The 14656-nt window shown below is 38.7% G+C and overlaps 1 protein-coding gene across 2 annotated transcripts in view; it reads right to left on the minus strand.

Moving 5' to 3' along the window:
- Positions 1-2848: 2848 nt before the first annotated feature.
- tll1 (tolloid-like 1) overlaps positions 2849-14656 on the minus strand; it is a 44359-nt gene continuing 32551 nt past the window's right edge. For both annotated transcript variants that reach the window (XM_067498955.1, XM_067498956.1), the window contains 5 exons: positions 14187-14312; positions 9646-9773; positions 6605-6818; positions 6158-6408; positions 2849-4756 (listed from right to left, as the gene is read on the minus strand). In XM_067498955.1, the coding sequence (XP_067355056.1) occupies positions 4622-4756; positions 6158-6408; positions 6605-6818; positions 9646-9773; positions 14187-14312 (854 nt within the window). In that variant the 3' untranslated portion in view covers positions 2849-4621. The remainder of the gene's footprint in view (positions 4757-6157; positions 6409-6604; positions 6819-9645; positions 9774-14186; positions 14313-14656) is intronic.

Below are 14656 nucleotides of genomic sequence, written 5' to 3' on the forward strand. Positions count from 1 at the left end.
CATTAGAGAACAAGTCCACACAAAAAGAAAACTCAACCAATGGTCCATTTAATATCTCATCAGGAGCTTCTAAATGTTAAAAGGATCGTCAGCACAGGAGTTTGTCCAGTTGTCATTAAACCTCCATTTTTCCTAACAACTTATTAGTTTCTAATTCAGGTTGGCTTCGAGTTGAGACTGAAAACTCATTCGTCACATTGGAAAAAGCAGTTGACAGAACTGGTTTACTACAGGGTTCATTTTGTAGTTGTTCGGAGCTTTCAAATGATCTTTCTCAGCAGATTTAGTTGTTCACTTGTCAAGAAATTGTACATTTAATTCGTTTAGTTTTTTCAAAAAGTTAAGAACTTTTATAGGTGGACACAGGTAAGTCTTTATAAAAGGCAATGGGTTTTTAATTAACAACTGCTTCATGAAGCATCAAATGTGTTTAACATAAAAAAAATCAAAAAGTTTCCATTACCCATTTTAAGCTTTTAGTTTTGATATTTCATTTGCATTGTGGGAACTGCAGCTAATCATTGTTTCTATAACTATTCTTAGATAGCAAAAAAGCATTTAATGGGCTGTTCATTCATTATTTATTTTCAGATAACAGTTCCTGTTGCAAAGATAATCAACACCATTTCTTTTAATAGATATTGATATTCTAATTGATATTTAGTTACTAATTTAGGCCAAAACTCACCTGTTTCAGTTCCTTAAATGTGAATAATTTCTCCATTTCTTATCACAAATTGGTCAAGACAAGATATTGTGAACAATTTTAAAGACTTTGGAGAGAAAGTGCCGGTAGATGAGTAAAGAATTGTTAGTTTAGGTGTTTTATGTGACCTGTAAGCAGAATAAGTGGATATTGTGAACACACATGCTACAACTGCAGTACACGTGGGGAACTTCAGTAACAGATTGGATTTTCTGTTTTTGGTTGTGGAAATAGATGTTCACAGCAGAGTCTGAGCAGAGTCTAGCTCATCCCACAATACTTTTACGTCTAAATCTAAAGTTTAAGTCATTTAAAGCAAAAACGCAAAAGAAAAAAGTGATTTGGGTTTTGCTACTTTTCTTTGTGGGACAGCAAATTGAAATTTTTTTGCCTTTGACCACTGACACTATTCTCCAATAAAATCAATAGATTTATCACAACAATAATTAGCACATTAATAATTAACTGTAATGTTTTACCATATGTCCAGAAAAACAATGGTCTGCTCAAAAAGGTTAGGATGCACTTGCTGCACTCAAAGAAAAATGGCCCAAATGGGGCAAAGCAGGCACATTAAGCTTCTCTGTTTTACAAGAGTTACAAAAATACTATAATGGTCATGGGCATGGTTTTATTAAAACAGACTAAGACTGGTCCTAACCTCTTTAATATGGATTAAACGCTATAATGGGTTTATACATTTACATCACCGATTTGCATAGTGATTTTAAAGCAGGTACATTGTATGTAGTTCTTAGTGCTTTGAGCAGCACAAACTAAATTATACAGTAGAAGTCTTAGTAACTATATTAGGCCAAAATAGTCCCTGGGCACCATTTAGGTGGACTGACCCCTAAACACAGTACTTACACCCAGTGATGGCTCCACCAGTCATACTGCAGTTCTCTGGATGAACTGTAGGTAGAGACATAGTAGAAACACTGATGCAGATCTTACACACTGCTGCAGCAACATTGCAGCATGACATGAGATCCAGTCCAGCTGACCCAGTCCTGCAGCCTGTGGTGTTAGTTCCTCTAAACAAGTTCACAACGCAAACTGTTTTACACAATACGTGTACACAGTTTTGATGCTCATAAAACAATTTGGCAAGAATTTATCATTCAAAATTTCAGCTCACCATTTAACAAATAATTTTAGAAGTAAACACCTATTGTCCTGTGTGTGCGTGGGTGTGTTTGTGTTGGGGGGGTGATTACAACTATAGCCTTTCAAACTGCATCCTCTGGTGGCTAACAGGTAGTACAAAACAATTGTCTGTGTGTGTGTTTGTGTGTGTGTGTTTGTGTGTGCGTGTTGCACCAAATGTGTAACCACTGAAGCTCATTAAACTGATCCTATAAAGGTAAGTGGCTTGTACTCACACACAAACAGGAAAATGGGTCCAAATATGGTCACAGAATATTTTTGTTAAAGCCTTCATGTATTTCAGCATTTTTCACTTCTGCTTCATCTAAACTAAAATCTAAAACTCTGTAAACCTTGGTTTCAATTAATTACAAGAATACTGCACCTGTAGCCACAGTATGGCCAACATAATATGGTGTCTAAACTCTGCTTTTAGTGTGGGTGGTAGAAGTACACAAACTCAACAAAGTAAAGTGCCAGTACTTGCCTCTTTACTATTACACTAGTAGCACATAAAATGTCTTACACAAATTGGGGGGATCAGAGCTGGTGATGCTGAGCTGTCATTGTTACTTTTTATAATTTACATTATTTATTTTGAGGCATTTTATTAGTAATTTAAATCATATAGGACACATGACTTAATTCATTATAATTTAACTCAAAATGACTTATAGTAGATGGCACCCTCAAGACTCCATAAGCTCGAACTAAAACTAAATAAATGATAAATAATAATAATAAAACTGCAGGCATGAATAAAAGTAACAGACAAACTTTACACTTTGCGTTATCACTGGGAAACTTAAAGCTTTTCATTTAATCTGAGTCATCTCTTATCAGCAGACTTTATCACTAAGGGAAATGTCAGGATTTGATTTTTGGATCAATATTTGGCTCTACAGTATGTTCTCTTCTCTGGGCAGGTCAGCAATCCAGCACCCACACATTTAAGTCGAACGTGAAATATAGTAATAATACAAAACACAGACATAGTTTTTACCTTTGTGTGTTTTAATGGCTGATGCAGAGGACATCAAGTAAGTATGTCTGAACTACACACACAGTGGTGGAATGATAAAACAAAAACTACAGTGGATCAGCGTCACCTGGAGCTTGGCACATACAGCAATGAATGATTCAACTTAAAAACATACAGCTTACAGACATACACACACATTATTTCTCTATGATGTCCTATAACACACACTTGCACATAATGTATTTAACACACAAATGATGCAGCCTGGATGCATCTGATACTCCTTCAGCTTCACAGCACTTTGCTTTCCACTGACAAAAATTACAGAAGGGAAGTGTTTGTTCAAATATGGGTTGGGGGAAATGCACAAAAATGAGGTGTGTTTTTGTGCGTCTGTGAATGAGTAAGTAAGCTTCTTTGAGAGCAGCTAAAAAAATGACACAAACACACATGCACTGTAATCACAATTTCACAAACAGACTACACTTCCCATGTTTTTTTTCCACAATAAAGCCATTCAAGATCCCCAAACAATGAATACAATGCCAAAAAAATGCCAAATCACTCAGCTAACAAAACACACCGGTGCAAGAGCAAAGGAGCGATCTCAAGACATTTGGTTCTAAGGCAATATTGTAGGTCCACAGGACTAGTGCTGCTGATGCAGTGTGCTGTTTGCACCATTTGAAAACCTACACCTTCAGTCGTTAAGTGTGTTTTTATTTTAGCACCATGGGAATCTCTCCTTCAATCACTCCATTAAACAGCTGTGACAAATATTCCCTTCCCATATCCACTGAAATGTACAAAAAAATCTCATGATTATTGAGAGTGAAAACCAGTAACATCCATGAACATTGCTCAGTTTGTGATAAGATGGTGCAAACTCAAAAACAAGCACAAACTTGCATGCACACACTCACACACACACACACAATCACACATACACACAATGCAAGGCTTAATATTAACATCACAGATTATTTGAAAATCCTCCATTTTCATGTTTTTCACAATGGCGGTCTGCATAAGCTTACGGCAAAAAGGGCAAAGGATAGACTTCAGCCTTTTGTTTGTTTTGTTTTGCACGCACACACAAACGCACGCACACACAGTAAACACAATGGGTTTTACAATAAGATGTAAAATAAAATCATCTGCAGCCGCTCTGAGCTGGGTTGAAGAGACCAGTTCCCAGGCATCAAAGGCAATAAAAACATCTGTTTAGGGTCTCCTCTCAGTTACTGTAGGTGATAAGCAGCCGTCTGATAACACGTTAATTTGCACAAACCAAGGAGTCAGAAAAGACTCTACACTCCTTTGTTGGATGTCTCTTTAGTTCCTTTAGCATCCATAGTTTGTGACTGAATAGGAGGCTTAGTGTTTCTGTGAAGTCTCCTGTTTCCATTTGTGCAATCATTAGCATCCCAGTTAACTGATTTTGTCTACTGCAGCCCACTTTCTACACTGACGGAGGGCAGCTTGATGTGCAGTTATGTAAAACCATCTCTTCCACAAAAATGGATCAACTTTACACTTTGACATGTCTTTGTTTTTCCTGTCTCCTCCTATAGTGCGATGACCCGTGTGGAGCCACAGGGGGAGACAAACGTTCATGTCTGTATCATCTTCCTGTGGCAGCTGCCGAATGGACACGTACGGCCACATCTGTCTCTGGGTTTGGCAAGAGGGGACATGCTGTACTTTTCTCGTTGCCATGGTGAAGGTCAGGGTAACAGTGGTGGGGCTGCACAGAGGTCAGAAGTCACGAGCTGCGTGGGAGGTCATTTCCTGGTGTGAAGGCTCTCCTGGAACTTGGTGCTCATGTAGCGGATGTGAAAGCCCTTCTTGCTGATAGTGTCATCGGTGTGAAAACGGATCAGCATGGCATCTCCAGGCGAGTAAATCTCCTCTCTGGGCTGAGGAAGGAAAGATGGAGAGACATGTAAAGCAGTTTATCAAAAACTTAAAGATTTCTATAACTGGCAAAGCAACATCTGCTGCTAACTTTCCCCTTTTTTCTTCTTTATTCTTACAAAATATGAAAAAAATTATTAAACTTTTAAAACTTTCGCTAAATAGTTTCACACCATTTTACTGATCCTCAGCGGACAGAACAAATGTGCCAACAAAATGGAAGAAGAAGAAAACAGATGTAAAGAATCAGTACCACACTCTAAACAAATGCATGTTAGGCTTCATTGATATACATCTAATGTGTTTTGGCGAGCAGGACTGGGTGGAAACAGAAACTGTTTACCAGAAAGCTCCTCGGGACACATTTATTTAAATAATTAAGACTTGGATTTTGCACTGACCCAAACAACCCTGAAGTGAGCTACTAAAATTTTATACTGAGGGGAAATGAATGGAAAATAGCTGCTTTCTCTACTGTTAGGGGGAAAATAGAAATTCTAAAACGGCACAGCATGCACTCTAAAATCATTAGTAAAGCTAAAAATGGAAACACAATCTTTAGAATGAGCATACAGCTGTCATTATTTTTTATATTTTCAATCTCATTAAACATCAAAATGAACAATGTGTTATTCCATCTCTATACTTTTTCCACTTTCCTACTTTATCTGCGGAGCTCAGCTCCAAAGCTTTTTGAAGAAAATAGGTCACATATATTTACTTTCTCTTGACTCAAAATAAAATATAATGAAAAAAATAGATTTTCTAAAACAGCTAAGCACTGGCATTTTAAAAAATCCTGGCTAAAACAGTAGTAATTTTTATTTACTAGATTTTTTCCACATATTAATCCACATTTGGTGTGACGACAGTAGGACTCAGAATAACAGCTACAGTGGCCATGTTTATGGTAAGGAACATATCAGCCAGTGCAACCGTTCAGCTTACTGACGTGCTTGTACCTGGTTTTAGACAACAAATGACCTAATATATGCAGAAATTCTATGTCCAATAGTAGTGTTCTAGAAGACCACACTTCTATATGATTCCATATTTCACACTGCATTACAGCAAGTCAGGAGAAAACCAAGACATGGAGTCCAAGGGACGAAGTGTGAGCCCCAAGGTAACATTTGGTGCTGAGAAATATATCATGGCAAGTACTTAAAAACATGTCTACAGCTTTGAGGTTTCCTGGGAGAACAATGGCTCAGCTCATTATTGGTTTTGGTCTTTCATGAAATTTGTTAAATAATAATCAATCCAATACTTTAGAAGTTTGAAATAGAAATGTATGAATCATTTGTATTTAAAGGGTTAAAACATGTAACAAGCTGTACAGTGACTCACCTAAGGTTACACATGGTATAGATGCATCACTTTGCGAAATCATGAAGCCTTACCCCTGAACCACAGAAGCGGCCAAGCCGATGTGAGTTGGAGTCAAACCCATTGTACAACTCGATGTAGTCATAACCACAGTCAGCTTCCTCCTCCACCTCAAATGTGATGAAGCTCAGCTCGATGCCGTAGCCCTGCTCAGCTATAAGAAGCCACTCGCAGTCAGTGTGACCTGGGTAATTATTGTCTCCAAACTGGGTGTGGGAGTAAAGGTTCTTCAGACGGGCATCTGCTTTCAGACGACCTCCACATTCTGCAGATACAGGGTCAACAATGAAAAGATGATTTTCGTCGTGTGTGCTGTTACAATCCACTAGAGGGAGACATTTCTCTTAAAAGAACTGTTCAGCTGAACTGCTTCTCTTGGACACACACATAAACAGAGATAATATTGCATGAACTCACATAAAGTAAACATAGCAAATACACCTGCACACAGACACACACACCTGTTGAGTGTGCAGCCTGAAAGCCTTTCCTTTGTACTGAGGCATCAGAAATGAAGCGGAGGTACATCTTGTTTCCAGTGGAGACCAGTGGCTCTGGGATTTTACTACCACACAGTCGACTCAAGATGGCTGCTGTGTCACTGTCCCCGTCGAACGCCTCCAGATGATCATATGCACACTCCTGATGCTGCTCGATCTCAAACTCACCGAAAGACTGGAGAGAGAAAAGAGCAGTGAACTGAAACATGAAGTGTTGCCCAAACTTACTAACCAATAGTTTTCATACAGTTCGGATAACATTTTCCTAGGAATTCCACTTGAAACCCATAAATCTGAGGTCCGTGAATTATTTAGAATAGTATAGAATAATAGCAATAAATAGTTTCTGCAAAAAGACAAATATAACTGCTTTTTTTTTTGGGGGGGGGGCCTTTCGGCTTATCCTGTAAATTCAGGGTCACCACATCGGATTATTTGTCCGCATGTTCATTTGGCACAGTTTTTACGCCTGATCCCCGTCCTGACGCAACCCTCCGTAATTTCTACCGGGCTTGGGACCGGCACTGCACAGCTGGGGAGAGGAATGGGCTGTTAGGGGTTCTGTGTCTGGTCGGGAAGGTGGGGTGTCGAACGTACGACCCTATAGTCAGAAGGCAGCCACTGTACAAACTGAGTCACTGCCGCCCCCAAGAGACAAATATGTATTTACCTTAATTTTACTGAGACAATACTCTTAATTGTAGAGTTGTTTTGCATTTACAAATTATCATTATAAATTGTGTTTAGTGAACAGGTGTTTTCAGTTGTTTTAGATGCCATAAGCTTTGTATTTCTTGTCCCCTTTTGTTTTCTTCTCTCCACTTACATTTGTTTCTTTTATATCTAAAATCATGGTTAGATTTTAATAATAACACTACACACACTACACTACACACCTGTTACACACTGATCCATGTATTCACAGTGTCACCATTCACAATGTAATTAAGTCCCCATGAGCTGAGTCACAACAACTCACGAGTCTCTGTCCCACAAAGTCACACACCTCTCTGATTGTCTCCTGAGTCGTGTTCCATCACACCACCCCAAACTACCACAACCACACAGACCACACAGGAAAAGAAAGGAAAGTAAAGGTGGGTGAAGATGTCATTACTCAGAGAGGAAGTGTTTGATTGTGGCAGACATGATAAGTTCCAGATGTTTCTAACTGCAACTTGGAAGACACACTGGTTTGTTGATGTGTTTACTATTCTGGGAGTTCAGTGTGTGTGTGTGCGTGTGTGTGTGTGTGTGTGTGTGAGAGAAAGAGAGAGAGCGAGCGAAACAGACAGAAAAGAAGCAATAACCTTCATGTCTATGGTCTATGCTCAGATTTCAGGTATTTACTGTGGATATAGAAAGGAGCTCTCTCTCTCTCTCTCTCTCTCTCTCTCTCTTTCTCTCTCTCTCTCTAGACTTTGTATTTCCAAATATGTGTGTAAATCACACGTAATAAAACATTCAAAACAGATGCAAAAACTTGTGTGTTATCACAGTCGATGATGTAATCTGCTTTTGGTTGCATAAGCGTTGATGAGAGATTATCAAAACTAAATGACCGTTGATGACAATTTTATAACATGCTGCGAACTCAGTGTGTGGCTGCAGAGTGGAAGTGAGGTGATGAGCCAAATCCTCATATTTTGCAGGGCTACAGACTGTAGTGTGTGTGTGTGTGTGTGTGTGTGTGTGTGTGTGTGTGTGTGTGTGTGGTGGGGGAGCAAGGTCTATGTGCATATTGTAAAGATTGCAGCATGTTTGTGTGTTACTTTAGGAGGATTATCTGAGGCACACCGTATGTGAGCATGCGATGGCCTGTATTTGTATCATTGTGAGAACGAATTTGAATTGATTTTATGCTCACAATGTAGTTTTTACAGTGATTTATTGATTTTTGAATTGACAGATTTTTTTTTTATATTGGAATAATTGTTTAAGCTATTTTCAAACTTAAATACTAAATTGCCTAACATCAACCTCTAAATTGTGAGGTTGTTTTCGTGCTTCCCTGCATCCTTTCAGAGTTTTGGTTGTGTTTGACACAGGACTTAAGGCGGCCTCTGGGTCAGAGCCTTTGTACTTTTAAAAGCCACTACATGACGATAAAGGGATAAAAAATGTACAAAACAGATACATGCAAAACCAAAAATTAACACAAAAACAGCAAATTACCCGAGATATCTGCAAAAAGTATATGGGACACACAATAATCTTAAACTGACAACATAAAACAACCACGCACAGACACAGAATGACCACAAATGATGTGACAGTCACATCTGTTATAGTTCAGGGGGCTGACACAAAAAGGAATGTGGCCCTTTTACTTGTGTGTGTCCAGAACCGTTTCTTTCATAGTCCATGCATGAAGGGGGCGCTCACGTTTGCATACACTGGATGTGTGTGTGTGTGTTTGTTTTTATATGTCAAGTACACTCCATCAACTCTGCAACAAAAGCATGTAAACTGCACTGAGCATCTTCTGTGACTGCACCTGAGTCAGGAGAATGTCCATAAGCATCCTAGTAACACTGTCTGAGCTAACACACTGTCAGAGGAGTGAAGATTATCTCCTTTTTCACTAAGAAGACTGTGTGACACATAAATGCTCACACCATTAAATGCATGCATGTATGCAGTCCATGCACACACACACACACACACACACACACACAAACACACACAGAAAGACACAGATGGTCGCTGCCCAAGGCCTCTTCTTTAACACATGAGCACAGGCTTGCAGTTACCCTAAATATCCAAATGTGGACCATCTCCCCAATTCTCAATTGGATTTTACAAGTGGAACATGGGAAAAAGAGATCATCACTTAAAAAGGAGGGAGGGAAGCCTGGGGCTTTAACATACAAATACGACCCCACAGAAAGAAATGCATTGTAACAAGGGAGGGAAGCATGCAAGGTCAAGTTCCAATCTTCAAGAAAATGGTGTAAAGACAGAGAAAACACCTGAAAACACTTTATTTGCTGCACACTTACAATCTTGACTCTGTGCCCCGGTGTGGCTGTGATGTCCCAAGTACATTCCTTACGACTGGGATACTTGTCTGGCCAGTTGGGGCTGCTCAGGGTGCCACTGGGACTGTGGATTTTATGTTCACACTCAGCTGGACACACACACACACACACACACACACACACACACACACACACACACACACACACACACAGAGACACGCAAGCACACACAAAGAGGAAGTTACAATCATGGCTGTACAGGAAAAGGTCAGAGGAAATTAAAAGGAAGGAAAGAGAGAAACAAGAGAACCTAACAAGAGAAAAGATTTCAAAGAAACACATCCTGGTGACAAGTTCAGTGTGAATTTCACATGAAACACATGCATTTTACACAAAGACTCAGTTGCAGTAGGACATCCATATTCCCCTACTTTCAATACTCTGCCAACATAATGTGTGTTTACATGCTAAGAACTAAATACATGTCAATTTTACATTTATGCTTTGACTGTAACCAGCTGTAGTAGCAGAATAAAGTAAAGAGTAAAATAATTAAATTTTAATGTATTCTATTGTTTCTAATACAAACCTTGAATTCTACCTGTGTTCACAGAAGTTACAATCCAACATATTTGAGCAATATAGACTGAGATCAATTCCTACACACATTTAATGCAAAGTACAATGAATTCATCAGGAAAAATCAGTCACACTTTCATTGTAGATTAATTCTTATTATTTAATAGTCAATGGCTATGTTTCAGTGTGATATGTTTAAAGTGATTTCAACTTTGATTTACACATCTTACTGGTCCCAGAAATACACCTCATGATCCTAAACAGTTACAGTATTTATTAGTGAGCTGATCTCTAAAGAAAATGGCTTAAAGCTTCTCTGTATCAAACAGTGGTGCCCCGAAACATTTGCTGCAAAATAGCGAGTACCTTTAACTTTTATGTTCTAATTCATGATAACACAACAACAGCTATATTGGCCTGCAGGAACATTTAAAGAAAGAGATGGAGGGAATGTGTTTAGGTTTCTGGGGGGATAAAGTGAGGCAGAGAAGCAGGAGGGATGCACGAGACAAAAAGGTATTTTATAGAGTTGAAGTCTTTATTTAGAGTCAGGCAAACCTATGTATGCATAAGCAGATAGCAAAACTTTTCACATCGTTAAGTCATAGTTAGTAACAGGAAATGGTAAATAACTCAACAGATACACTAATGTCTTCTTTCCATAAAAAATAATAAACTGGATTCCTAAGGCCATAAAGTGTCATGATCTGACCCTCACACTCACTTTTATTTTGTACCTCCTTTTCTTTGCTTCCTGTCCCCAGTTAATTTCTCAAGCTTACCTCTCATCTCTACCAATGGTTTATGTTTAGGTTTCTGCATTTTTGTTTAACGGTTTATGGTTGTTAGTTCCTTGTCTCTAGTTTTTGGTTACCACCTGTTTGTTTCCCATTCCGCCCTCTAGTTTTGTCTATTCATCCCTTGTTAAATTCCTAGTGCTTCAGTCTGAGTTTATTCCTTGTTTTCTAGCGTTTTTTTTTTTCTTTGTTTGTTTTTTTTAATAACCCCTCCGAGATAGTGCCTGTGTTGTCCTCCATTACAGGAGCGATTTTTATGTTGGTTGTTTTTCCTTATCTTGTATTATACTCATAAATAAAGCTCATTCTACTTCCCAAACCCCTCTCACCTTGTTTCCCTTGGGTCCACTTTTAAAAACTAACCCTGGCATCAAGATCACAACTTTTTTTTCTCTCCTCTTTCCCTGAGACATTGAGACATTGAGACATTGAGACACTGTGTCTCATTGTTACACACCTCAGGTGAGTGACCAATATCATTAAAATCTCTATCCAATATGTATCCGCCTGTGTCATGCTGAAAGGTCCCCATACAAATATTGTACAGTATATATGAGACCATGGAAGACCCAAGGTGTGAGAATATGGATTTCCATAATCCTGCAGGCGTACGGGGTCAAGCTGGTCTAATGCACAGATAAACACAGATTCATACACAGGAAGACAGTACCACATGCAATGCTTTTAAGCTTCCAGATGTTTGAAACATGAGCCTTTTTATGAGCTGCACAGGGAGCCTTTAGTGCGGTGTGTATGTGAGTACTGATGTGGTGTTTGTGCACGTTCAAAAGTTCAACTTTTGAAGTTCAAAGAGCTACATATTAAATGACAATTGAACAGGTGTGTGTGTGTGTCTGCATGTGGGAATGTGCTAATAGATTTTAAAGTGGTTTCTGTAAAACTGAAGCCTTTTCCCCCCTCTGTTTGTACAGACACACATCTCAGTGGAGACAGCTTGGAGGCAGAACTGTTTCTATGACTTTTGACGCTTGAAGTTTTTGTTAAGATCTGAATTTTCTTAGGCCAGATTCCCAACCCCTGTACTGCAAACTGGACTACTATGACCACTCGCAAATTTTACGAGGGAGAAAATTTGGTTGAAGGGGGGAAACAGAAGTTGTATATATGATATATCTTCATAGGATTTGCAATACTCCTCAACATGCAGTCTGCATACAGCAGATCTTGTATGCAGACTGCATGTTGAGGAGTATTTGCTGTTACATTTTTGGTTAAAAAACATGTCAATAAATAAAAGGACCCTGCTCGAGGCCAAATTCAAGTTGAATGTTTAAGAATGATTTTAACCTGTTTTCATGAAAGTTGTCAATCCTGAGACAAGCTTGTTGAAACCTTTGGTTATTATCAATGCCTTCAGTACATTGTGAGACATGTTGGCCGGACGCTGTTTTTAGAGCTTTGATAACTAAAAAGCATCACAAATTTTGAACCAAATCAGACAAAAACTTGAAATATAATGCTGATTGTTAATGCAATTTTTCATTGTCACCATTTTACGATGGCGCATTGCATTTAACAGAGAAAATACATTTTGCGACTTTAGTGATTCTCGTGATTGTGAGTTACAGATCTTGTAATTGCGAGACAGGAATTTCGTATTTACAAGATATATTTCTTGTAACTTTAAGATCCAGGTCTCATATTTAAAAGGTACGTATTTGCCCACTGTAACCTGGTTAGCCCATGTAAACACAAGACTAAGTTAAAGCTGGTACGCAGTGCAACTTTTATGTTTCTATGGCAACGCAATACTTCCTGTTTCTGTTCACATGAGTGAAAACTTTTAACATTTAACATGTTTAATGATTTCACAAGATCAGGATCTCTAGAAATGTTATGGCGGTTATTAATTTGTTCTTATTTAAGATGATAATGGCATCATGGTTTAGGATAACAGAATTGAATTCTCAATTTTATTTAGGCAATTTAAAGATTTACTTAATGCAATCTTAAATATCAATTTTAGTGTTTAATTTTTCAACACGGTAATTTGAAAATTGTCACTTTAAAAGATTGAAATACTTCACTCATGTGACCAGCTTCAACAGGAAACAGGATGTATTGTGTTCCCATGGATGTATCATGTGGCTGCAAATTGAACCTAGCTTTATAGCCTGCTTGTTGACATTAGAAAGCTAAATACACTGAATTAGCTATTGACACCTTTTTACTTTTACTTTTTTGAAAACAGTCACTAATTTGACACCAAAGACAAAAACCCGGTTATTCTAGAGCATTTTCTAAAATGCTCTTTTTAATGACATCCCTAAATCACAATGACATTTGTATCTTTTAAATATGAAAACTGGATCTCGTAATTATAAAAAAACATATCTCAAATATGAAATAAGGATTTTTTTATGAGAAAAGGTCAATCATTTCTTTCTTTCTTTAGTGAATGCAATGTGCTGCTGTACCATTTAAGCAGTTGTCCTAGCCTGGTTTTCTTTTTGATGGGTACTGGCTTCTGCATACTGGGAACACCACAAAAGACCCCCCATTTTGGAGGTGCTCTGACCCAGCTGTCTAGCCAAATCAAAAAAGAGACCTCATGCTGAACCATTTTTATCTCCTTCCAACACATGAACTTCCAGCCCTGAACAACAAGTCACATGTCAGTGCTTTTATTGTTGTGGCTGATTGGTGTAACTGTCCAGGGTATAACTACTGTAGCTTACTGATTGCTTTGCCAGATTTTCAAAAACATCAGAACAGTGAAGATGAGATGTCACAGCTTGTATCTTGATTTTGAGAGCTGCATTGCATTCCAAGACCTTTATCATACCTGACATGCACAAGTTCTTTAAGGCATGTTCATCTTTCCAATCTCTCAGTGCTGACTTTAAAAGAACAAAGCAGCATTTGAATACTATCACATCGGAAACTAAATCTCAAGACAAGTATTACGTTTGCTTTGGTGACTTGAGTCAAGCTCGAGCTCAAGTCCCAAGCCTCAAGTTTACAGCTCTGCTTGTAGGCTCCAACTGTAAAAATACTTATACCACATGTTAAAATACCTTTCCTCAAACAGCCAATCTGTGGTCGTGTAGGTGGACAGAGTAGGGATTATATGATGTATGATTGTATTATTGAATGAGTACATGCTTGTGTGGATGTATAAGGACGTGCAGTGTGTGTGCATAGATGAATACATGTGAAACCCACCTTCCTTACAGTCGTGTTTGTTCTCATGCAGTACAAAGCCGTGACGACACTGACAAACGTAAGAACCCACTGTGTTGATGCACTCGTGCTGGCAGCCGCCGTTGTCCTTGCTGCACTCATCTTTGTCTGTGAGAGACACACACATGCAACACTCATCACTCGTGTCGAAAACAGTAAAGAGGTGGGGTGGAGGGAAGCAAGAGGTCAAGCTGGGGGAGGATGAGACCTTAAGGAAAGGGAGGAGAAATTTTTGGAAAGTAAAGAAGGTGGTGAGAAAAGGAGGGAGGGTGAGATAACAGGAAAATGGAGGAACACAGATATCAAGAGAAGGACATGGAAGATAAGGTCAGTGAAAGAGGAGGTGCAGCACAAATTAGGGAACGTGACATAAGTGGTTAAAAAAAAGAAAACGAACATCCAGTTGTGGCAGTTTGTGCTGAGCTAGAGAACAGAACTCAAATGTAGAGTTA

The sequence above is a fragment of the Channa argus genome, chromosome 3 (assembly GCF_033026475.1).
Source record: "Channa argus isolate prfri chromosome 3, Channa argus male v1.0, whole genome shotgun sequence".
Lineage (NCBI taxonomy): Eukaryota > Metazoa > Chordata > Actinopteri > Anabantiformes > Channidae > Channa > Channa argus.